Raw genomic sequence first — 24,608 nt, forward strand, 5'->3', positions numbered from 1 at the left:
ACACAATTACAGGCAAGCACCTGCACACTTTCTGTTTCACAAATATATTGGCAACATTTTGGTATCGTGGGATCAATGTTTTTGTGCAACTCAAACAGTGATTTCACTCTGAGGATCTTTAACACTTCAGTACTTCTCAACAATTTTGATCATGAAAATAACAGAGATTGTATCGTTTAAAAAATTTGAGAACCTTACCAGCTGCTACTTTTCCAGAGTGTAACAGAAGAACTTCATTAAAGCCCTTATTTCATGTGATAACATACGACAGGAGCTGCAAGCTGAGAGTGACTTTGGGCAAGCAGTGTTTTCATTGTGCGTTTTAAAGCCGTATTTTATTTGAGTTTAAGGTCATTTAAAGATGAAACAAAGAATTTTAAAGTTGCATGTTTTACTAACACTCTTAGGCCATTGCAGGCCTGAAAGAGGGGCTGAGCTGCCTTTAAAGTAACTCAGTTTGAGTAAAAGCTGAAGTCAAACAACAATGTAATAACCATTAACCTATCAATACAGTGTGATAACTGATAAATATTTTTAATGCAGTGGTATCAGATGGATACTCCGTATCAGCCAGTACACAGAGTTGGTATCAGAAAGAGAGCAAACTCTATTGGTGGAAAAGTTGCACGTTTTCATGACTAATATGGAAGATTGGAGTCTCTTAACATTTTAGTCCATTGTTGTAAAACAACAAAAACCCCACTGCATTCACATTTTTAACAGCATGCAGGTTTTCTACTGTCCTCTGACTGAAAATATTTCATTAAAGTTGAAAACTTGACAGCTTTACACGAGTAAACTGTGCCGTAGATATTTTGTAAATGAAGCATTTTTCTGTCTACATTTGTACATTTTATTGTGAAAGTTCGGAGCATTTTGCACATGATTCTTAAGATTGTTTTACTCTAACTGCACATATCATGCAGGGTTTGGATTTTAATTGTATTGTACAGTGCCATGCTACTTTTTAAGTGTCCCAGATCATATGTAAATATTTATTTTGTTAAAAAATAAAGTTTGTGAGCTGTGTTTGAGAAGAATTTCTTTTGTGATTGATGTGTCAAAGATTCAGATAGATAACACAGTTGAGCATGAAGTGATAACACTTTTTATTCATCAGGATCAAAACATGCTGATACAAAAAATATGTACATCTGGCAAATGAAGCAACGTTCGTACCAAAAACATTAAATAATACAAAGGTAGACACCGACGGGTGCAGAGGAAGATCAAATTAGATGTTTAATGTAACAGGAAAACTTTGAGATTGTGTTTTATTTCCATGGAGGATAAACAAATGCATTGGCATCACACCTGGAAAGCTCTGAAATTGTAGCTGACATCTTGATAATAATTAATGCAATGAATATTTACAACAATTAATAATTCATAGTGCTATCAAGTGAGGTACCTTTTGACATGAGAGAGGGTTAGCTTTAAAAACATAACTGTATCCCCCCCAAATAAACACAATTTCATAACGGTGCAGTTTTCATCCGTTTGAGGGAATGATGCCAGCAAATCCACTTGACACCCACATCATGCCGACGACAACCTGTTTGGATTTAAAGGCGCAGGAGCAGATTCTTCCCTTTGTGTTTTAAATACAGTCAGACACTTCCAAGTCCTTGACCTAAATACTGGCTGCATACTAACACAGCACCAGCAGCAGGGGGGGGGGGGAAGGAACGATTAAAGGAAAAATAAGCTTCCCTTTGCTTTCAACACTGGTACAACAACAAACATATCTCATATTTTAATTCCACCATAAATAATGTGGAAAATAATACTAAATTTGGTCTGAAACATTTCAAAAATCACATTTATCTACACATATGACATCAAATATGACCACTGATGGTCAAAAATACTCAAAATAAAAAGGAAGCTTAGATAAGATTATAATACTAAAGCCCTGACATGATCGCTCTGTCACATCCACACATGTACAGGCTAACGTAACACTCTGAACTGAACTGAATATGGGTCTCTCGCTGCTCCCATCATGCATGTGAGTACAGAGATATGAGTGCAGTACCAAAATAGCTCTCATGCCCTAAATTCAAAAATAAAGCCACTGGTCAGAGCTGGGAGTTCAAAAATGACACTTTTGGAAAATTAGCATTGTCCAAACATTATTCTACTTTTCTATTTGAAGCTGAGATACAAAACAAAGTGAATCCGTCTTTTTGCACATTAGCATTACATAATAAACATCTAAAGGGTTTTTAGGATAAGAAAGTCTTGTAGAGATATGTAGCCTGACAAAATCAGAGGTCAGGGCAGATATGTGTTGGTCTGCTGCTGTGTTCTCTGTCAAAGTGCTCTTAAGAACCACGTTATCAAAACACTGTCTTAGTCCTGCACCGGATAAGAAGCTAAAAATGGAAACTTCAAGCTTTTTTCCATCTTAAAGGGTGATGTGACATTTCTATAACAAGTCTACTGCATTTTAAGATACTGTAGGTCTTATTGGTTTATATTATTAAGCATTATCAGCCCTTTACTTTTAGTCTTTGATATATTTCATTAGCGGCATATTGAATACTTTGATTTTCTTTACAAATATACAAAACAGTTGTCACATTTTTAAATACAGTACAGATGATAAATATTAGAGCTGAGAGCTCCTGCACTGATTATTTTACACTGCTGCAGTTCATTTTAAAGTTTCATCATGTCAAGCCTGATATGAAGATGGCTCTGCTCAGTTCATAACACCAGTGAGGGTTCCGACTGTTCAGGCAGGTGTTGGTGTTTAGTACCCAGGTTAAAGGATGGAGCGTCTGAGTTGTACTAGAACAGTAAAGACGAGTAGCAGACCTCAGGAAGCAATGGAGGACCCGTTGTTTTTAGGCAGCTTGGCGTTGCTGGGTGCTGAGTAATAACGCTGGTCAGGCCGGGCCTCTGCGACAGACGTGTGCCCAAACAGGAAGGTGTGCTTGTTGCTTGTTGGTGGAGCCGAGGAGGGCGGCGCGCCCCTGGAGGTGTGGTGGTTAGAGGAGGTAGTAGGGGGTGCTGATCGGGGCATGGTGGCGCTCTGAGGCCTTGGTGCAGGGAAGAGGAAGGTGCCGTTGTTGGTGTTTTGGTTCAGGTTGGTGTCTGTTATCTTGGTGGTCAGGTTTGAATCTGTGCCAGAGGAGATTTCCGCGAGTTTGTCTTTGAGCTGCTGAACCTCGTGGGCCAGACGCTCCACAGGGTGGAGGTGGTTTGCAGAGATGGGGTGGGAGAACGCCTAAAGGGAGAGAGAGAAGCATGGTCAGATCTACCATTTTAAACTTCCATACTCCATACCATACTTTTAGAAATCAAATGGTATCAACACCAAATTTAAAACCATAGCAAAAAAAAGTAGAAGTCCTTGGCACCCAACATCGTTTGCTTTTTAGTTTTTAAATGAGTAAACTTGTCAATAAAAGTCCGTCTGAATTTCACAAATGTATTAAGGTTGCAAATGTGTTAATGCATTTTAGACAGCCACCTCTGTAGTTTTTGGCAGGATTGCCATTGTCTTCCACATCTAGATTCTAGATGATTTTCAGATCTTGAAGAGTTTTTAAAACTTTCAAGCCAAATAGGGGACCATTTGATTGTTACCTTTGCTGTAGTAAAACCAGGACGCTAGCACTAATGCTACTGATCCAAGACACATGCACTGATATATCACTAAATCTCAACTGTGGAGGGCCTGTTAACTGAGTTTGTCAGGGGCTCAGACAATTCTGGGGGCGTGCCTGAGCATTGGGCCAACTTCAACAATTTTTCATTTAATAATCCTCCAAAAACACAATAGATAACCTTGGCCAGACCGTGCTGTCTGTGGCAACGATTTCAGAGTGGAGGTTGAACACACACTAGATCTCACAGAAACTCCCATGATCAAACATTAATTTCAGGAGAAAAACAAAAATGGAGGGCAGTCAAAATCCTCAGCTGGCCAGTTCAGGACTGTTTGGATGAAAATCTGTAAGTGACGAGCCTCGACTCAGGACACGCCAGGGGAGGCGAATACTGCCTTTCACCACGCTAACTTTTAATATCTCAAAATAGCAACAAAAATGCAGTTCGAATTATTTAGCAACCTATACATTGTATGTTTGGATAAAAAAAGAGAAATATTAACTATCATATGTGAGATGATAAATTGTCATGTCTAAAACATTCCTCTGCTCATCCTCCTTTGCTCTCTTTTGTCTTAATGAATCAGAAGCGTGATTGGATGAAAATGATTGTTTATTTCTGTAAAGGTGACGCCACTATCATGTTGATCACTCTTTTTGTGAATGATCAAGAGGTGTGTCACTTTAAATAAAGCTGACAAAAAGAATTATGATCGTCCTCTCCTTTCATAAAGGATGGTCCAGTGTATCCTATAGGGGAGATAACAAAGGAAGCAATGTAGCTCCATCTACTTCTTCTACCCTACCCTCAATTCTTCCAGTGCCCAATTCTTACTATCATCCCTACTTCCCTTGACCCTCCTCCTCTTCCTCCCTTGTCTAACCCTCTCATTAACAATGAATTATTCTTCAGCCATTTGTCATTGGTGCTGTCTAGAAAAATAAGCATCTCACTGAAAGAAAGTTGAGTCTAAAAACTGAGAAGCAACAGAAAATAGAACAGCTACATCAATCGTGGCAGTTGACAGAAGTAGGGCATTGAGGCCACTGAGGCCCCCCAGATGAAAATCTTTGTTAGAGAGAAGTAAAATCATTTTTTCATGCTGTAATTACATTTATTTCATTAATCATCAGAGTTTTGCAAGAATTTAAAAACAACTGTGAAAAGGCATAAGACTTCTAACAACAACCTTGTTCTTATTTTAGTGCTGCTGGTGACAAAATTAGTCTAATAGCTGATTTTTATTCTAAATTCCTTTCATATATATGCACTTTGAAACCCTCTACATTTTTTAGAAAAGATGACATGCATCAGCACCGCTAAAGTCACAGCTTATTAATGAATGAAATAACAGAGGAAATGCTTTAATAACAAAAAAGCACAGGATGTATCCTAATCCCTCTGCATTATCAGCCTGAGTCAGTGTTTCAGCAGATTGATACATTTATCTTTTTCCTCTGCAGCTCATCGAAAATAGACTGCATCCTCCCACACAGGCCTCCACTATTCTCACCATCACCATGGGGACACTAGAGAGATACTGCTTTACAGACATCAAGCAGAGTACAGCACAGTCATACTCAGAGACGTCACAACAGCTCAGAATAATCTACACATTAAAGAGGCACTGTCATGATGAGAGAGGGTACGACACGGAAAACATAATGAAGCTGTTCACTGCAGATCTGTGGAGCCCACAGGAAGTGTGGAGGACTGAAAATTAATCAAATATTAGTGGGGGACGACGCCCACATGATGAACTCTGACACATCCACACTTAGCAGAATTACACAGCAAATGATGATCAGAGATAACTGTCTGATGGTTTTGTGTACTGATATATCATCTCTTTAAATATAAACAGGTAACTTCATGTGCTTATGCTCCTAAAAACATCCTACTGATTTTACTGATTTTGTTTTTCAGTATTTCACTTTAAAAATGTACCATTATTTTATTACACTTCATTACAATTAAATATTCTAATCTCATTTTTGTGTGTTGTACTTCATAACTTTATTGCCTTATCTTTACCTCCGCCAAGGAGGTTATATGATCGGGTGGGTTTGTTCGTTTGTTTGTTCGTTTGATAGCAACATAACTCAAAAAGTCATGGACAGGAAATTTTCAGGAAATGTCAGAAATGGCATAAGGAAGAACTGATTAGATTTTGGGACTGATCCAGATCACCGTCTGGATCCAGGAATTTTTCAAAGGATTCTTTACTATTGGGAGATAGGGCTTATGGTGGAGATCTGCACTGTTACCACTTTACACCAGGAGATGGCGGACATGAGGGAACTTCAATCCCGCAGCATTTTGGCTGTAATTCAGTTTTGGAGTTTATAGAGTTTGAGAGACGCATGCCTGGTCGAGGAGATGAGTTGGAGCGTAACAGAGAGAGACGGCAAATTATAGCGACAATACTCACAATGCTGGGAGGAATAGAGGAATATTTACCCTCTGCCATGACTTTCAGTCGTCCGGTGAGACCATGGGTGCTTCCGCCATGACAGTCCATATGTAGCGAAGCCAATGCTTTGCCTCACCGTGTCTCCACCCCACAAGGGAGGGAGTAATCGGCAAATTAGATTTTGGGACTGATCTGGATCACTGTCTGGATCCAGGAATGTTATTAAAGGATTCTTCACTATTGGGAGATAGGGCTTATCGCGGAGGTCTGCGCTCTCTGTGTGCTTTCTATTTTCTATTGATTGTTCCCTATTATGTTATCTTTATTTTATTGCAATTACATTGAATTAATGCTGGTTTGCATTGGTCTTTAAATCCTTTTTAACATTCTACCTTTTTCAATCGCCTCTACAAATACTTAAAAGCACATTGTAAAACTTGAGTTGACTGAAAAGCACTATATAAATTTAAGTTTATTGACTTATGGATTGATTTTCATCTTTAAATGTGAGATAATTTCACCTTCCACTGTCTATCAAGATTAAATGGAAATTCCTTATGTCTATAGATTACCGCAGTAACAGTGATAAAATAACAGAAGGGATACAATTCACATTAAATTCAAGAGGGGGGTCGGGGACCCCCGCGCCAGAGATTTTCGGGGGGTTGGGGCACTGCACGTCTGCTCTGAGAATTAGGTTCACTCAAACTACCTACAATCATGATTAAAAACCCATATGAATGATTCATACCAAGGTCTTTTGCTAATAACACTCGTGGTTTGGGCCATTGTGTTTGGCTTTAAATAATGAAAACAATTTAGACTTATGTGTATTTTTGACAGCAATATGTCACTTTTTCCTGTGTGGGTCTTTGGGGGGGCCTCAATGGAAAAAGGTTGGGAACCACTGCTTTAAAACATATTTCTGTACTACTGTTGCCCTTCACCATTTCCAGTGTTGACAGAGCTGCATATTCCTGCTGTTATTTCATTCATGTACATTTAGACATACTCAAGTTATTGTCAAGTAGTCTTGTTCTTCAACAGCTAATCTGCTTAATAGTTTTCTTTTACTTAAAGCTTAGTTGGCTTAGTTAACTTCACCTGTAATGGCTTCTCTTATTACCTCTCCCTCTGCTGCTCTCCTGCTTGCTGTAACTGAAAAGAATTGCTTCATTTTTTCCTTCTGGCTGTAAGAAAAAAGGAGAAAGGGCCTTATATTGCTATTTTTTTGCCTGGGGCCTCAAAATTTCTAAAATCAACCCCCCGTATTTACCATCTATAGCTGCTTGGTTTGAGAGCTCATATCTCACACTTGGCACTAAAAAAGGTCAGCTTGCTTTTTCCTGGGTCCAGTCCTTAATTAAAACTAATAAGTCAACTCTAAAGATCAATGGGCAATCTACTGGACAGGTTAACAAAATAAAGTATCCCGGTCTTTTATACAATTCCAGCCTTAAATTTGAGAAGCATGCGAAAACAGTGAGCAAACCTACACATAATAGATTCATTGAAAATGGTTCATCATTTCATGCTGCAAATGCTTTTGCACTCACTATTCTCTACATAAGTTATTGTGCACCCATGTGGTCACAAGCTGCAGCTACAACAATCAGGCCTCTGATGATGATTTACAACCTAACAATGAAAATCTGAGATAGGAGGCCAATGAAGTCATATTACTGCATGTTCTGGAAAAATTACATATGTAAAGCTTTGGTAATTCTATCAAATTTGCCAATCTAAAACTTTCACATTAAAAGCTCTCCAGGTGCTCAGTAACCTGGTTCCACCTGGTTTCAGACTCTGCTGCACATGGAGCATCTCATGGAGACTTTGATATGCTCTTTCATAATCTTCAATTAGACAAACAGCTTTTTCTGTTCAGGGGATCAAATGTGGAATGCTTTACCAGCAGAGCTCAAACTAGAACCAGACTTCTTAAACTCAGGAAGCAGCGTTTTTTAAAAGGAATTAGTCTTAAAGTCAGGTATGACCTCACACCTCCATTTTTACTTTGTTATTGTGTGGTATTATGTATCATATGTATTGTATTGTTTAGTCCTTTCAGTGTTAGACTTGTTTGCTACAGCTCTTTGCATGCAAGTCTTGTTGAGTTTTTACATATTTTAAAGGCCTTGCTAAAGATGGGCATCACAAATAAGCACAGGTTATAAATACTGAAGTTAGTGGCAATGGTTTACTTGCTTTATACTTATCCCTTTACAAATAAAGATTAAATAGATAAAGTAGAGTGGTGTAGGGAGACTAAAATCTAAGCAAAGGTAAACGTGCCACAGCTACTGGGGAAAAAAACAAAAAATAAGATTTATCTGACCCCCAGGTTGGGTAAAAAAAATCCTGAACAATAATGGAAATGTTGATATTTACAACAAAAGGGCATAGTTGCATGTCCAAACTACAAACCAAGCCACCCACTTGGAATGCTATAGCCTCTGTAAATGGGGATGACTTTACCTCCATTTGTTTTTGGTTACAAACTTCCAACATGACTATGTAAACATACCTGTGCATGGAGCGCCCCCCGGAGGTAGCACTCCCTCCACAGGCCCATGCAGGGCCCCATGAGGAGAGGCAGCAGGGGCTCATAGGGGTCAAGTGGTCCCTGAGGTCTGGAGCTGGAAGTGAAACCTTGGGGAATGTCGGTCAGGGCCCAGGCTTTGAGTAGCCTCTCTAGACCAGGCACGTTCTCAGAGGACGCCGCTCTCCGATGGCTCTTCTTGTAAACGCCGGATGTACCGCTGCTGCGCCAGGGAAGAAGGTTAGCAGGGCAGGAGAAAGTTCCTCGAGAGAAGAGGAAGACCGATCCAGGGATGGTGTCAGCAAGCTGGGGGGAAGATTTGGAGAAAAAAATATGCTGTGAATAAAGCTCATAGGACACAGACCACTAAAAAGTAACCCAACTAGATTTAATAAGTTTAGTCAATTTAAGATGCAGATTTTGTAAGCACTAGAAGAGGGTGCAGCATCTCGTTGCCAATACTCAGGAAACTGAAAAATTAGGCAGGATACAAGGCACTTTCCAAGGACTAAATATATAAGGGTACCTTATATTCTCTGCGATGCCCCCTAAAGTTTTTAGTAGCCTTTAAATTCTTAAGAGAAGAATCTTTGTAAAAAACACAACGTACTAGGTTTTTGAACTGCTTAATATGATATTTTGCTGAAGTTCCTATTATGGCCACTAGAGGACATTGTAACATCATAATAAAGTAGGCAGTCTTACCCGATGAGTGTCTGGGTTGGTGTTGAGGTTGCCATTGATCAGTGGTTGGAGAGGAGGAGTTGGGGGGACAGGCTGGGTGAAGCGGTCTCTTCTCGGCTTGCTGTATTGCAGGGCCCAATCCCAGACAGGGGGGAGAGGGGGGTCAGATGGATCTGAAGAAGAATCTGGATGAAGCACATCTCTCCAGCCGTTGACAGGTGTGTAAGACTGCCCAAGGTTCTGTGCAGAGAACAAACACTTTGAAGGCTTTCAAATTTTTAAGCCAGATGAACAGGAAATTTCAGCATATCAACTTAAAATTAAGTAAAATGTCACGATGTAAGGAGGTGGTGTGATTATATATTATTTTGCTCTAATCAGAACATTTCCCAAGAAAGCATTTAACCCCATTCAGTTCTATAATTCAGCAGATGTTCAATCCCCTCTCAGGTGTGCAGTACCTGGGAGCGTTTGCATCTCTCACGCTGGCAGTTGGCCAGGAAGCTGGAGAAGAGTGGCAGGTGGACGCTGTCGTGCAGGGCCAGCAGGAAGTCGTCTGTCAGCTGGAAGCGACAGGGATACTGGGACAGCAGCTGCCAAACGCAGTCCAGGAAGAGCAGGAAGATTGGAGCCTGAAGGGGAAGTTGGTGAATAAACATGTTATTTTTGTTGTGTGAATAAAAAACAACGCTATGATACACACAAAAAAAAAAAAACAAATGAAAGCAATGCCTTTACAAACACATTTGTAAACACTTTTATGTTGCACAGACTGTTTCAAGGGGGGTCTCTTTCAAACTTGGACTGAGCAGACTATGACATATTTTTTTCTGCAACAGTTATCCCCTATCCATGCTCACAATTTTAATGTAAATCCTTTAAAAACTATCAATCTCATTTTTTCTCTCCTCACAGCAGGACAGTTCCTGGTTTGAACCCTTGTTCAAATGGCCTTTAAGTGAGGAGTTTGCAGGTTCACCTGGTGCATGTAACCTCTCTCTGGGTACTCCAGCTTCCTCCCACAGTTTAAAGATGTGCTTGTTAGGTGAACTTGTGACTGCCACACTGAGTGCTGTCCAAAACCTCTGAGTATAGAGTATAAATGTGTCCATCCTCCATCAGCAAGTCTGCAACTATGCTGACTTACTGAACAGGTGTAACACATTTCATTGTTCATCATGGGAGATGCTCTGTAGGTTAAAATTCCCACTGTTACCTGCAAAAACTTTAACAAATCAAAATATCTTAGAAATATCAGTATAATATAGATGTGAAACTAAATTTAAAAAGTAACTTTGCTATCAGGATCTATGAGTCAAACCTCAAAAAGGGTTCATGTGTTTATTTTCAGTGTTTTATGTCTAGAAGCACTGATAAAAATATTGTGAACATCAAATTAAAATCATTTTAGAATAAAAATTTGAGCTTTTTCCTTATATTGTGAATTGATTATACTAAGTTCAACTAAAGTTATTGATGTGAACCACTTACTATTTTAGTGACATAAAATCATGCTACATAAAGTTCTGGTTTCTGTGGCAGTAAAGGAAGTTTCTTTCAAGGCCTGCTGCTGAATTTAAATCCTTCATCTTTACCGAGGGAGCTTCATGTGATATCAGAGGAAGTGACAAGAGAGCAGTTTGAGGAAAGACCCCTAAGTTTTCCATAGGTGTGAATGACTCCATGTTTGTCTTTATATGTCGACTCTGTGTGTCCACCTTTCCCCTTGCCTAAACAAGATAAGCGGCATAAAAATTGATGGGTTTATTATCATTTTTATCCTACCATCTCTTGCAGTTCTCTCAACTGTCACATAATTGTCTTATGAAGGTCTGTACTATGAGTTTACTTAATAGTTTAATTTTGATTCAGATGTAAATCTTGATGTAGAAACAGACCTGAAATTTTAAAATTCATCTCTCACCTCCTCCTTATCATTGTCTCTGTGATAGTTAATTCTGCTGTAGAAGCGATGGCCGGCCATTATCCATTCCTTCTGTACCAGACCCTGGAAGCCATGCTGGGTCCGACAGTGAGGGTCACACATCACCTGCACCAGGCTGGAGATCACACAGCTCATGTCCCGGTCGTCTGCCTCTGTCAAGTCAAAATGAGAAAAGCACATGTTAAAATTATGTTCTATGACACTTCCACTTTCTCAGAAGGAGATTTTTATCAGTTTATCTTTTTATCTGTGCCTGGTAGCTCTGACTATTTAGATGTTCTCTTTTTAAGCATCTTTGGGGAAGTGAATATGGACACTGCTGAAAGTAAGTGGCCATAGTGTATAATCTTTAAGTAGAAGTTACATGTAGCACACTAGTGGTATTATCTTATGATGAACACATATTAAAATGTTTGTTGTAATCATGCTGTAATTTTGTATTTTGTTTAATTGCTCGAGCATTGCTCTAAACTCTATCATCACTGTGATGGTGTATGTTAATGACTCCCATATAACATGTTATGAGTTCATTTGACTTCATTAAAAGGCTGCTGAGTCTTTTTCAATTTATCTTAAAAGCTTTTTTAATTCAAAGCACCACTTGGGAAACATTGCCTGTTAATATAAAGCCAGCATTTAACTCTGCTTTAATTCATGCTGAGTGCTTTTAATCTGTTTGACTGCAGTGAGAGGAGGGACACTAAAAGATAAAAGATATTGATTTGACAGAACTGCAGATAAAAAGTGATGACAAAGACAAACACTCAGTGCCAGACAAAACAAAGAGGGAGAGGCACGCTGTAACAAAGTTTTCTTGGGCCAGTGCAGTGAGTCATTTCTGCGGTGAGGTATTTATGCTGATTCAGTCGGTGACAGATCTGCCACACTGAGGGGACTTAGGGCCCTGCTGATATATGATCCTCAAAGCTAAACAGGCGTGTTGTTCGTCACTTACAGCTGCAAAGTGGCAGAGAAAGTCAAACACCAGCAGCCAGTAATAAACATCCTGAGCTGAACACTGCCTTTGTTTGACTGATGCAGTACTTGGTCTGGTTCTTTCTGTGTTTATGAATGCTGCACAGACAGCCAGACTTGATGATTACAAGTAAAGAGCTGCCTACTGTCTGTAAAATCAGCCATAACATGTAATCACAGGAGCACATTACAGTAGTATCTTTTCAAATCTGCCTTTACTTTCAATATTTTGCTCCTACTCTTTTACAATCAGACACATCAAGAGTCTGACCTGGGTGGCAATAAAAAATCTTGTTGGTAGCCTAAGTAATAATTACTTAGGAGTCAAAATAATGACAGTGATTAAAACGATGAGTTGGCAAAGCTTTAGAGGTGGAAGCAGGACACTTTAAGCCCCAGTCTGACTCTATCAACATACAGCTACACTGATATAATTGAGTTAAAAATAGAAATAACACCTGGCAGTTTCATGCCTCTGCAAAGTTTCCCTGTACCGCAAAGTGAAACTAAAGTGGTGAGTCAGGGAAAAGGCCTGTGGGGTTTCTGTGGCCCATTTTTTTCTGTGGATTTTGTTATGGTGTAAAATTCACTATTCAAATGTCTCATATGCATTTTGTTAAATCCTTCCTACAACATCATTAATGCATGGACCAAGCCAAACAGCTATCTACGTACTCGTAATGATGTAACGGTATAAGAGGTTGACATCTTACAAACTTTTTCTCACAGCTAGGGCTGGGCAATTAATCAAAAATAAGATTAAATTGCAATATAACCTGCTGCAATTCTCAAATCACAGGAATTGCAATATGTCTTTAACCTGAAATTTGTGTCAAAATACTAGTTTAAAACCTTGTTTTTGCAGCAGAGGTGTTATTCATGCAATAATTCAAGTGCCATTTTTTAAAATAATATTCTACAAAAAAATCCCACTTTCTTCATTTTTGTACATTATTCTGACAAAATATGAAAATGAAATGAAAATTATCATTCCCTTCAATACAATAATTCATATCCAATTAGCAAAACAAGTCAATATCATCACAATTGGATATTTTTTTTAAAGTTGTTCAGCCCTAGTTTTATCTAATATTGTGTTGGTTACAATATAGAATGATTTATTGCTTGTGTTTGTCAGAATACTACTACTCACGGCGTATACCACCGTTTCACACACAGGTAGCACGTGTTAATGTCTAACTTTGAAATTTCTCACAATCTGGCTAATAATCAAGTCTACTATGGAGAAAACAATTGGAAATTTTGCTTGTTGGGACCACACAATTGAACTCAATAGCGTTCACATAAATTGCCTTGAGAGTAAGGAATGAACATGAGGACCACTGACCTTAAACTTTAACCTGTGACCTCAAAAATCTAATCAGCTCATGCATGAGCTGCATTTAGAGTAAAAACTCTTCTATAAGCACAGGACAAGGCTTCAGGAAACAAAAGTTAATATATCCACATATACTTTGTGGATTTTGTCTTCTCTAACTAAACTGTGTCCCTTTTCTGACAAAATACTTCTTGGCTTCAGGCATTTAACTTGAAATATAAACTTATTACAAAGGTTTTCCGTGCTAGCCTCTTATGTGGAGAATTAAGGTTTTTCTTTGTGCTGTACCCACTTCCAGCAGCCTTTTTAGCCCATAAATAGAGCACCACTGTTTTGAAATATGAAAACCTAGTAGCGTAGACGTAGCCTGATCTCACCCTCGCTGCATGCTCGAGTTTACCACCACCGCATTCAACTCACTGCCAGGTGGTGATCAGTTGACACCTCTACTTCACAACAAACAACAGTCAGCATCTTAATTTTCCACACAGTCACACAGAGGTGACCCTCATGTTCAAAAAAGGAAACTTCAACACAGCAGCACACTGACAGGAGCTTGTGAGACTCCCTAAACGAGACATGAAAAGGAAAATCTTCAGTTTGATCCAAGATCCAGCCCTGTAATAAAATGAGTAAAGTGATAGTCTACAGTTGGTACTATTCCTCCTTCCTCTGTTATCCTGACTATAGAGGTGACCTTTAATGTCATAAGAGCTATGGGTAAATTTATCAGTACCTTCATCTATTACCTGAAAAGTGTCCCAGAAGGCTATAAAGCTCATCCTTTTGGATGAAGGAGAGACATGCTGTTCTACTTAAATCAATCCTGAAGTTAACATGATAAAAATCGTCCTGAGGCACTCAGAGAGATCAAAAAACTGTCTAAAACCTTTGGAGGACAGTCAGTTCTTGTTGTACACAGGTGAGTTGTACAGAAGCACAGTTTTGTGAAGGATAAGTCTAGCTTTTAAGTTTATTTCAGACATGCACAAGAGCTGTTTACTGTTTGTGTAGAATTTTGAAATTTACTAAAAAATATAAAGGTCCTGAGATTAACTTATAATTTAAAATTATATTTTTATTTTAAGATCTCTTTAAGGGAGCTAATCTTGCCTCAGATAAAACAGCTGGAGCCTGATATAACCATGCCTTTAAAGCATGTTGTATGGAGACCTATTGACAGTGTGCATGTAGGCTCAGTGGAGTGTGCTTGTTGCTGGTAAATAGCTGCTGCAGGGTAAGCCCTGATGTAGGTTTAATGAGAGGGAGGAGCCATGAATAATGAATGGATTGAATAATATGAGCCGAGGTCTGGGTCACATGACTCACCTTGCAGTGCAACAGTCAGGTGACCACCGCGTAGGAGGCAGGCTACCTCTGAAGCTTTCCTCAGACAAGACCTGGAGAAACATTGTAATAGCTTAAAAACATATAAACATACAATCTTAGAACACAAGGTTATGATTCAGAATTTCAGAGGCTTCCATTATGCCATTAATGGTCATATAGAAGGTTAACAGTTCCCTCTATGTCATATGAATATTTTTATTTAGGGTGGCAGTAGCTCTTTTTGTAAAGACTTGCAATGGAAACCAGGTTGCCTGTTTAAGATCTAGACTCAGAATGATGGGGGTGCCAGTTCCCTTTCTGAGTACTGCAGATGTGGCACTGAACCTCCAACCACTCCGAATGTCAGGATTAATGAAGGACAGAAAATTACAGACTGAATAAATAAAAACCTTTTGATTGCCCTGCCTTCACGGTACCAGTTTAGCTCAGTGGGTAGAGCAGGTGCCCATATACTGAGGTTACAGTCCTCAAAGCACTTGTCACAGGATTGATTCCTAAGCTGTTTCTCAAAGCCCAGGATCCTTGCTCTGTGGGAAGGACCCTCTCGAGTCAGGACCCTTGGAGGCAAGGCCAGAGTCCTTCTTGGCAACTCTTGAGCACACATTTGAAACAGGCGAGCAAGTTTGCGTGATGACGTCATAGAAAGTTCATGCCCATATTCATGGGGGCAGCAGAAATCAAAATGGGAGGGGTACTAATAACAACTTTCACAAGTTTTACCCTGCACCCTCTAATAAGCCATCACATCATCATATAATCATAATATATATATATTAATAATATGATTTTTTATTCATATTGATTATTTGATATAATCATACAATATAATATATAATATAATCATATAATATGGTGCTAATTTTACCCATCCAGCTTTACTTTGATGATATGAAATAATGATGACAACATATTTACGGTGGAAACAGGACATTTAAATTGTACTGAGCGTGCTAGGACCTAGCTTCCACCTGATATTAAGATATTTATCTATTTTTTAACAGAAGGAAAACAATGTGCATTGGATTGTGGGTAATTGCTGCATGCAGAGGATCCTTGGAAATCCATCCTTGGAAATTCTCTGTTTGAAGGACTCAGTCCTTGGAAAAATTTCGAGGATCCTCGAGATTGGAACAGTCCTCTGACGGCAGTGGATGACACAGTATCCTTCAAAAATGGCCGTTCAAGGGCCCTTCCTTGGCTTCGAGAAACAGCTCCAGTCTCGGTGCTGTTTGATGGATGTCTTCCCCCAGTCACTCTCTGCATAACTCCTGTGTCTCTTCAGCTTCCCTATCTAACAAAGGTAAATCCCCACCCCGCCAAAAAACATGAAATAGTCTGCCTGCAGAAATGGATATACTCTTAATTCGTGCCCCACATTTTTAATGGCCCATCCAGCATAAGATAAACAGCTTGTATCATAGACTGCTCTTACATATTTAGTACACCAAAAATATTTTCTGTATTTGCATACTGACTCTCAACTTCTGCTGGTTGAAGGTAGTAAGGATAATTATGAAATTATGATAAGGGAAGGAAGCTGGCAGGTCTTTCCGTGTTGCTAGATATCCCCGAGAACCACAAAGTATGACCTGCCCTACTCTGTCTCTGATTGGATTACTGTTTATTTTTACCTAACCAATTGATCAATGATAGCAAAATCAGGTCCTAGCCAACTAAAACAGAGTAAGGTTGGTCATGTCTTCACCTTCCTAGGAAAAACAACTAAAGCATATCAAGTACACTCTATGCAGACGAAAAAGTACGTGGAAACTCCATTTATCATGCACTACTGTCTCCCTTGATTTTGAAGCAGTACAGGACAGAATATTACTTCACAACCAAAAGCATTGTAAAACAATTCTATGATGTTCACTACAAAGGTCTTGAAGCAAAAACAAAAACAAAAAAAAAAAAAATCGTATATCTGTAAATATTTTGACTTTATAATGGACTACTTCTAAATCAAGGCAGGGAATTAGTGAGAAAAACAGCTAATTTGCATCTACTAATGTATAGCATTTTCCCAATCCAGCAATGTACAGTTTAAAAAAAATAAATAAATCTAATGTGACAAAAGGAATAAAAGTTTTTGGACACTGTGCAAATATATTGATACTTAATGAAGCCTAGTGTTAGTTCAGGCAGGACATGGCAGTCATCCACCTGGCCAAGATCAGCTGACGACAGTGCTGATCCTAATTATCACCTTCCAGCTTCCATAGCCAATCACAGCTCTTTCTCTCAACACAGCGGTGTTTTATATGATGTACTTCTCACTAATCCTAGCTTACCTTAATGCTGATGCACCATGCTCTTTCTGCTGGCAAAGCATAAGCTCCTCCACCCCAGCCTCCTCTTTTATAGCATAAAGCCTGTTGCACCCTACCATTTTGCAATAAAATGGTGAGTGTATGATGAGAATGTCCCTGACTGAACTATTTCACTTTTGCAAGTCTCCAGTTTAGAGTGGATATCATCACTGTTGAAAATCAGATCTGTTACCTGGTGTAGTCTAGCCAGTGTGTACTTTCCAGCGTAGATAACCATTTGTCATCAGGTACTGACACAGATGTGGAGATGTCTACAAGTCAAAACAGAACAAACAAAGGTCATATTTAGACTTTTTTTTTTGTACCAAAACTGAATCAAAAGCTTAATTGTGTCTCTGCATATCAGCTGACTTGAAGGTTGGAACTGTAACACAGTAACAGACAAAACAATGAGATTAAATACTGATTTATCTGAGTGCAGTTATATTACAGTTTTATCACAAAGTAAATATTAAATATTAAATATTAAATATTACATCATTTACTGAGAAATCTATCTTCAAAATTACTGACTAAAACAATAAAACTACAAATATGTCAGTCCAGTTATTTTGAATATAAAAGAATCCATACTTTTCAGCAGCATTGAATTTCCCACCTAAAGACAAGCTACCATCTCTGAATAAATGATCCACACTTTAAACGGAGCTCTAAATACCAAAGCTCCATAATCTAGGAGGGATTAGTTCTGAAAACAATCCTCAAAGTCTATCAGCATGTTAGATCTAGTTGTTTTAGCCACTCAAAGGCCAGTGCCAGTACATCTGAGTGGCTGTTTTTAACATGACATTCCTGTGAGCTGTGAAGCTCTCACCCACAAAAGATAAAACAGTGAGCTGACGAATGTGTGAACCCTGATAATCAGTGACCTTTGCACATTGTTGATGTGCAAGGGAAAGGGAGAGACACACTGAGAGTGCATGCTAGTGTGAGAAAGGTCAGCATTTCAGTTCTAGGGCCACTGGTTGTAGACGACCATGAGTAGTTTTGTCGTCTCTTTGTTTACTCAACCAAGGAATGTGCTGTGTGTGCCAACAGGACAAAAACAGCAAGAAAGATCCTCTGACAGAGGTTTTTAGGTGAACACTCAAAATAAGTCTGCATGACATATGATTTGATTTAGCCTCAACTTTGATAGAGACAGGCAGAAACTGATAAAATCCATAGAAAGCCACACAGTCTGAATGGCACTTAATTTATATGAGAGGTTTGGCCAACTAGTCAGCCATAAAGTCACTCACTGATTTTTAGAAAATCATTTTGAAGGGTTTGGCATTTTGATCAGAACATCTTGATGCTAGCTGACTAAGCATCAGCCAGCCCTAGCACTAGTGAGAAAGTAAGGCCTGTCCATAATGCCAGTAGTTTTGATATTAACTGGGATGCTGTTTAATAAGCAAACAAGGCTTGAAAAAAATTGCAAAACAATTATTGGACGAGCCCTGAGAGTGATTTTACTAGTACCTACCAAACACTAAACACTGCATTTTTATGGGAATTTGTTAATCTATACCACACCCTTAAGCCTGGTTTATACTTGTGTATCAAGTCTACACCACAGCTAAGCTTTAGTAACCTACGCCATCATAAGCTCCACATACTCTTTGTAGAGTTCAGGGCTACCTGTACCTACAGCGTAGGCAATAGCAGAGCTCTGGCACAGAAGTATATATCAGCCTTAAAGCTATCCTTTGTTTTGTGAAAAAGCAACCAAAATTTTCAAATGAAAATTGGGATTTCACATGGAAGAACTAGAGACTGATAGAGACTGTAAGCTCATCAGAAAAAGGTTCACTAAAATGACAGCAAAATGGTAAGAAGTAGGGCAGTTTGTCATTGACTTGAAAGAATTCAAATAACAAGACTCTTTGTAGTCTTTCTGCTTGCAAACATAATAATTCAGGTTTAAGGCACTTAACTGTGATCTCACTTTTCAGAGTCATTTCTGCATCCATTAAGACAACAAAACTGACATAACTGAGGCTTTTATTACTGATAGACTCCAGTGACAGGGAAAGATAAATGCTTGTTTTTTTACAATTCTCTAAAATGCTTTCATATTTTTGTGCCATGTGGTAACATACTGTTAAACATTTAAGTTACTACAGTACATTCTTTTGTTTCACATAGTTTATCATCCATTATTTTGTTGATCATTATTATCAAAAAGGACTAGAACTTTATGAAACGACATCTATTTCATAAGGCAGGTAAACAGGAGAGGATCCTTAAAAAAATGACAGTCAGCTCCTGCAAGTGTGTTAAAACTGCACAAATATTTTGCTACAGTTTAGTACAGAATAGTTGCTGATGCTGTGCTGTGCCTTCCTCATGTGGTTATATGTATTAATCAGGTGTTGTGTGTGGATGGTGTTTTATCTTTACCGCCCAGACAGAGAGCCCTCAGGCGGCTGTGTGCCAGCTGGATGTCTGCAGGTGAAGGCAGCTCCTCGCCCAGCTCCACCACCACACACAGAGAGGACTGACAACCAAACAGGATCATCTCCAGGTTTCTACAGAACAGTGGGAGCACAAATGTGAACACACTGCAACAAGCTTGGATTTCTTTGTGAACAGGTTATTTTCTAAACCTTTTGTGGATTCACAATCCATCTTACTACTCACAAAATCTGCACTGTTTTAGGAAAAAAAAAAGTGAACTGCTTACTGATAACTAACAAATTTGCAAGTCCCACCTTCCAATTTTCTCATCTTATATAAAACAATATTTCCTCTCTGCAATTTTTGTCTGTTATAGTAAATCTAGACTGTATGCACTTTTAAACCCAAGTCCTCCGCTGCTTTAGCAACCTGTATTTGAGTTTTCTTCAAGGCTGTTTTTCTTTATTTTGACATCTTGAGTGAAACATATCTATCAGATACATCAGTGCAACCTCTCTGCAAAACCACTGACATAAATAATCAGCTGGTTGGGTTGCAGACACAAGTATCTGTCTCTTCTGTTTTTCTATGCAGAAACAAACAGTCTAATAGACCTTAAATGAAACATTTTATGGACAACTTGTTGACAGACTGGAAGCTTCTTTGTATTAACTGTTGTGAATGTATTCTGCTAAAACAAACAAAAAAAGATGCTGGAAAAAAAAACAGAAATCAAACAGCCAATCCTCGCTGAGCAACATTTTACATAATAAGAGCAATATTAGACCTTTAAAGTTTGATATGATGCTAGTGAAATTCACATTTTCTTTTACTTTTTGGGAGAATTATTTTTTGATGCTCAGGGTGTTATGTGAAAGTGTTTTTCATGGGTAATGTCTTGTGTGTGTTGTTTATGGCTGCAGCATGGGTGAAGAGACCTAGACAAATTTCTTACTCTGTGGGACAATAAAGGTCATCTCATCTCATCTTATAAGACATCAAAACTTGTTTAAATACCCTGGCTACAAAAATATTAAAAACGACTGGGTATTTTTATTTTCAACCAGCAAAACTTGCTGGCAAACTCCTGAACATTTTGTAAACTGCACAAAATAACGGCAAAGATTCTGTACAAAAATCTCCGGATCTTTCTGATAAAAAAAGACAGTTCTTAAAGTTTCAGAATTTTTCAAAACTACTGACCATTAGAATAACAGGTTGCATCATTTCAAAACATATGGTATCAAGAAAGTATCAAAAATCTTGACAGCTTCAGTCAGAATGAAAAAAAGACATTCTCAAAGCAGCTTTAAAGGTTTGCATCCACCCTATTATTAGTTATCTGTAACCCATGATTTGAGCCATTTACAGGCAAATCTACTACTAAGAACAGTTCAGCCTAACTACCTTTAAATACATTCAAATCTTAACACATATAACAAACGCACACTCTAAAATCCACGTGTAGCGCATCAAACACACCTGATGTCATCTTTCTCATGGTAGATGTTGTTCTGGAAGCTGGCCATCCGCAGCAGATCGCTGCCTCGGGGGTGTCGCCAACACCAGCGCTAAAACACAAAACAGTTTCTTCATCTTTAATGACACGTTCCATGGTAAGAATATTCCCTGCAGGCCTTTACCACATCTGTGCTCATCTTATAATTTGTGTCAGGGGAATGATAATAAGAAGGAGAAACATATCTTAAGGATGACTGCAGTCAAAACTCTATTCTTTTATAGCACATAATACTCACTTGGGAATAACAAGTGCTCATTTGAGGAATATATACTTTTCTACTTGTTTTGAAACTCAGCAAATCCTTTTTAAAAGTTTGAAAACAAACTTGTTATATTATTTGTAATGATGATTCTTTGACATTTTCAGCATTACGATCTGATTTACACAAACGTGGTTACCCACCCTCTAAAGCTGACAACACTACACCTTAACAAAAATACACGTATTCTATTGGACAGAGCTTTTAGGATTTCAAAATAAACTATTAGAAATATGTTTCAAGGATGCTAAGTGCACTCACAGGAATACGGCCTTCATTGAAGTGGGCAAAGCTTTTCTTCAGCTCGGTGTCTAAAACCTTCTGGGGAACCACAATGAACCGAGGAAGGCTGACAGGAGAGAGAAACATACTCAGATTTTTCTTAATGTAAATGTGAAAACAGAGAGAAAAGAATGGATGAGAGTTAGGATTCTTCTTTGGGACTTCAGGTGGAGTTAAGCCTAGACTTTGACTGGTATGCTTAATTTTATAAAATCCCTTTTAGTAAAGGATTTACAAGAAGGCCTATTCACACAGCGTTACAAAGAGACATAGTAAAGGCCACTGAGGTGTGAATTTACCTGGTGGACATCTCAAAGCGGTCATTGACTGAGCTGACCCTCCAGCCTGTGGTCCCGCACCTCTCCAGCTCTTGCTCCCAGTCTGATACAGACTCAAACCAGTTCATGTGGGCATTTCGGGGACGGTTGCTAAGAAACTGCTTCATTTCTGGAGGAGGGAAAAGTGATAGAAAATACTGACTGAGGATTTTTGTTGGGATGAGAAACAAAAGAAAGTGAATACAGCTCCAACAATTATGATGCTTTTGGAGAGAAGAGCACTAATGTGACACTGGTAACCTGTTCTGAAACAGAAAGCAGGCTTTTAACTCTTTTCTAAAGATTCAGTGGGTGGGTATTCAGAGAAACATAACAGTGAGCTTGGTGTGGTTTAAAGCTGCAGCAGAGGACTGATAAATGGCTTTTAATAGCAGTATGTTCTTGTCTATTCTGTTGAAAAATTTAGTCTTTTTAGTTGCAATCTTATCCAATCTTAACTGTTTTTTCTGTTTCATATACCATAAAATCTGGGGTAAAAGACACACTTTAATGACCTATTTTTGTCTACAAAATTGGCTGTGATATATATTCTGATGTGACCAATATATACCAGCATAAAGTGCTGAAAAACATGCCATGTCATTACTGCAAGTGTATACAGTTGCCACTATGACACACTGCACAAGACCTAATGCTACTGAAATTCAAGGAAAATATGGAAAATACTGATTTCAGTGACTGTGTATTATAAGCCCCCTCCTCCCTGCTCAAAATGTGCTGGAAAACATAATGATGCAGACCAGACCAGCAGGGGTTGATACCACTTTTAACTGCTTTTCTCCCTTGTTTGGTCATAATCCTGCATTAAAAGGAAACAAGGAGTATACTGTTAATTAAATATACCTTGTGGAGTGCTGGTTTGACTGCAAAAAACTCCTTAGTTACCATTTAGCCTTAAGGCTGCCTAAAAAAACCCTCTTAAATAGGGCTGGGCAATTGATCACAAACCAGATTAAATCGCAATATGGCCTGCTGCAATTTTCAAATTGCACAAGTTGCTAAAGTTTTTCTAACTTGAAATGTGTCAATATACCAGTTAAATAAATCAATTTATGCAGCAGCAGAGATTTTATGCAATTATGCACACATTCAAGGTCATTTTTTAGAATGGTTTGCAAAATTCTGCCTTTTTGTATTTTATGTATGTTTTTCTTAATTAAAATGAGAGACATAAAAATGAAAATGCCCTTAAACAATGCAAATGACATCACATTTGCAAATTAAAAAAAAAAACAGTTAGCTCATTCTATCTAAAACTGATAAAGCCTAACGTTATTTCACGAAAGTTATCAGCTGGTAGCCAGCTTCACCTCCTGCACCCCTGCCACCTCCTTTATAGCTTAAAGTTTTGCATCCCCATATTCAGATTCATGCTACTATGGATTAATTGCTTCAGAAATATTTTCATTGTTTTCAATACACATGGTCTTATTTTTGGAATTATATATTGCTTGAATTTGTCAAAAAATACATAAGATTAACCTAAGAATAATAGCATATTAAATTGCAATTGCAATATTTTAGGGGAAAAAAATCACAATTAGATGATTTTTGCAAATCGTTTAGCCCTACTCTTAAACCTAAGTCATTTATTTTCAGCAGTTGAAGCAGACTGAGAGAAAAAACAAAAACACTTGAGCACTTAAACTCTTGGTTTTCTCTGTTAGTCTTTTTCATTATCATTTGTTAAAATCATCAATCAATCAAATCAACCACCTCCTTTTCACACATCCTTAATACACTGAACTTGTGTCAGCTTGTCCACAGTCTCGTTGATCTGGGTCATTGTCCACATTTTGCTGGTGTTGTTTAATTCATTGTCATCATCTTAAAAAACGTCTTTATTCAGCCTCTATGTCCATCTCATCAATGAGGTTGTTAGGTGTTTTTATATTACTATTCAACTTTAAAACTAACTTTTACTTCTAAAGGCTCAAGAGGCTAAAACACGTATTCAGTCATCTGCTTTGAAAATAATTACATTTTTCAAAAATGCACAGATCTAGCTTTAGGTTTACTTGAGTAAAAAAAAACATGTGACAGGTAGAGGGCTGAGCAGCAGGAGGATGTGGGTTATGAGTCTGTCACCCAACGATTATCACAGAATGAGAGCACAGCTACTTTACTAAGGCTAGTAGATGTGCAAACCCCGTACAGCAAAAATAGATGGCACTAAAATAGTGACACAGCTGCATAGAAACTGCCCTTTCGGGACTTTGCTGAATGAAACGGTAATTATCCCACAGGAAGACAGCTTTAACATTTTTTTACCATTGAAGGCCTCCAAAAACAGACTGCAATATATGTATATTCAATGTTTTATGTTATATCATCAGATTTTCCCTTGTACATTACATTCTGGTTTATAGAATTTGATTTTTCTATTTAGATTTGTATTTAATTGTCCCTTTATTCTGTAAATTCTTGTGCCATTTTAGCAATTGCTATAAACTCTGTGCAGCACATCAGATTGATTCTCTGTTATGAAACTATGTTAATCTGCATCATCCCTAACAAATAGAACAAATTCAATTTAATTCTAATTAAGCAGTACATGTTTTCAGGTGTATTATACACCTTTCTTACTGTGCAATATCCATAGTCCAATATCTTGAACCCATACTTT

The 24,608-nt window shown here is 38.3% G+C and overlaps 1 protein-coding gene across 1 annotated transcript in view; it reads right to left on the reverse strand.

The window, feature by feature from the left end:
* Window positions 1-1,085: 1,085 nt before the first annotated feature.
* The window catches only part of mtmr11 (myotubularin related protein 11), a 58,096-nt gene continuing 34,573 nt past the window's right edge, over window positions 1,086-24,608 (reverse strand). The window contains exons 8-18 of the mRNA XM_041794115.1: window positions 21,944-22,091; window positions 21,624-21,711; window positions 21,064-21,152; window positions 19,585-19,712; window positions 17,372-17,450; window positions 14,849-14,919; window positions 11,185-11,357; window positions 9,722-9,892; window positions 9,282-9,500; window positions 8,562-8,882; window positions 1,086-3,235 (exon numbers count right to left, since the gene is read on the reverse strand). Of these exons, the coding sequence (XP_041650049.1) occupies window positions 2,825-3,235; window positions 8,562-8,882; window positions 9,282-9,500; window positions 9,722-9,892; window positions 11,185-11,357; window positions 14,849-14,919; window positions 17,372-17,450; window positions 19,585-19,712; window positions 21,064-21,152; window positions 21,624-21,711; window positions 21,944-22,091 (1,898 nt within the window). The 3' untranslated portion in view covers window positions 1,086-2,824. The remainder of the gene's footprint in view (window positions 3,236-8,561; window positions 8,883-9,281; window positions 9,501-9,721; window positions 9,893-11,184; window positions 11,358-14,848; window positions 14,920-17,371; window positions 17,451-19,584; window positions 19,713-21,063; window positions 21,153-21,623; window positions 21,712-21,943; window positions 22,092-24,608) is intronic.

This window comes from Cheilinus undulatus, linkage group 8 (genome assembly GCF_018320785.1).
Source record: "Cheilinus undulatus linkage group 8, ASM1832078v1, whole genome shotgun sequence".
NCBI lineage: Eukaryota > Metazoa > Chordata > Actinopteri > Labriformes > Labridae > Cheilinus > Cheilinus undulatus.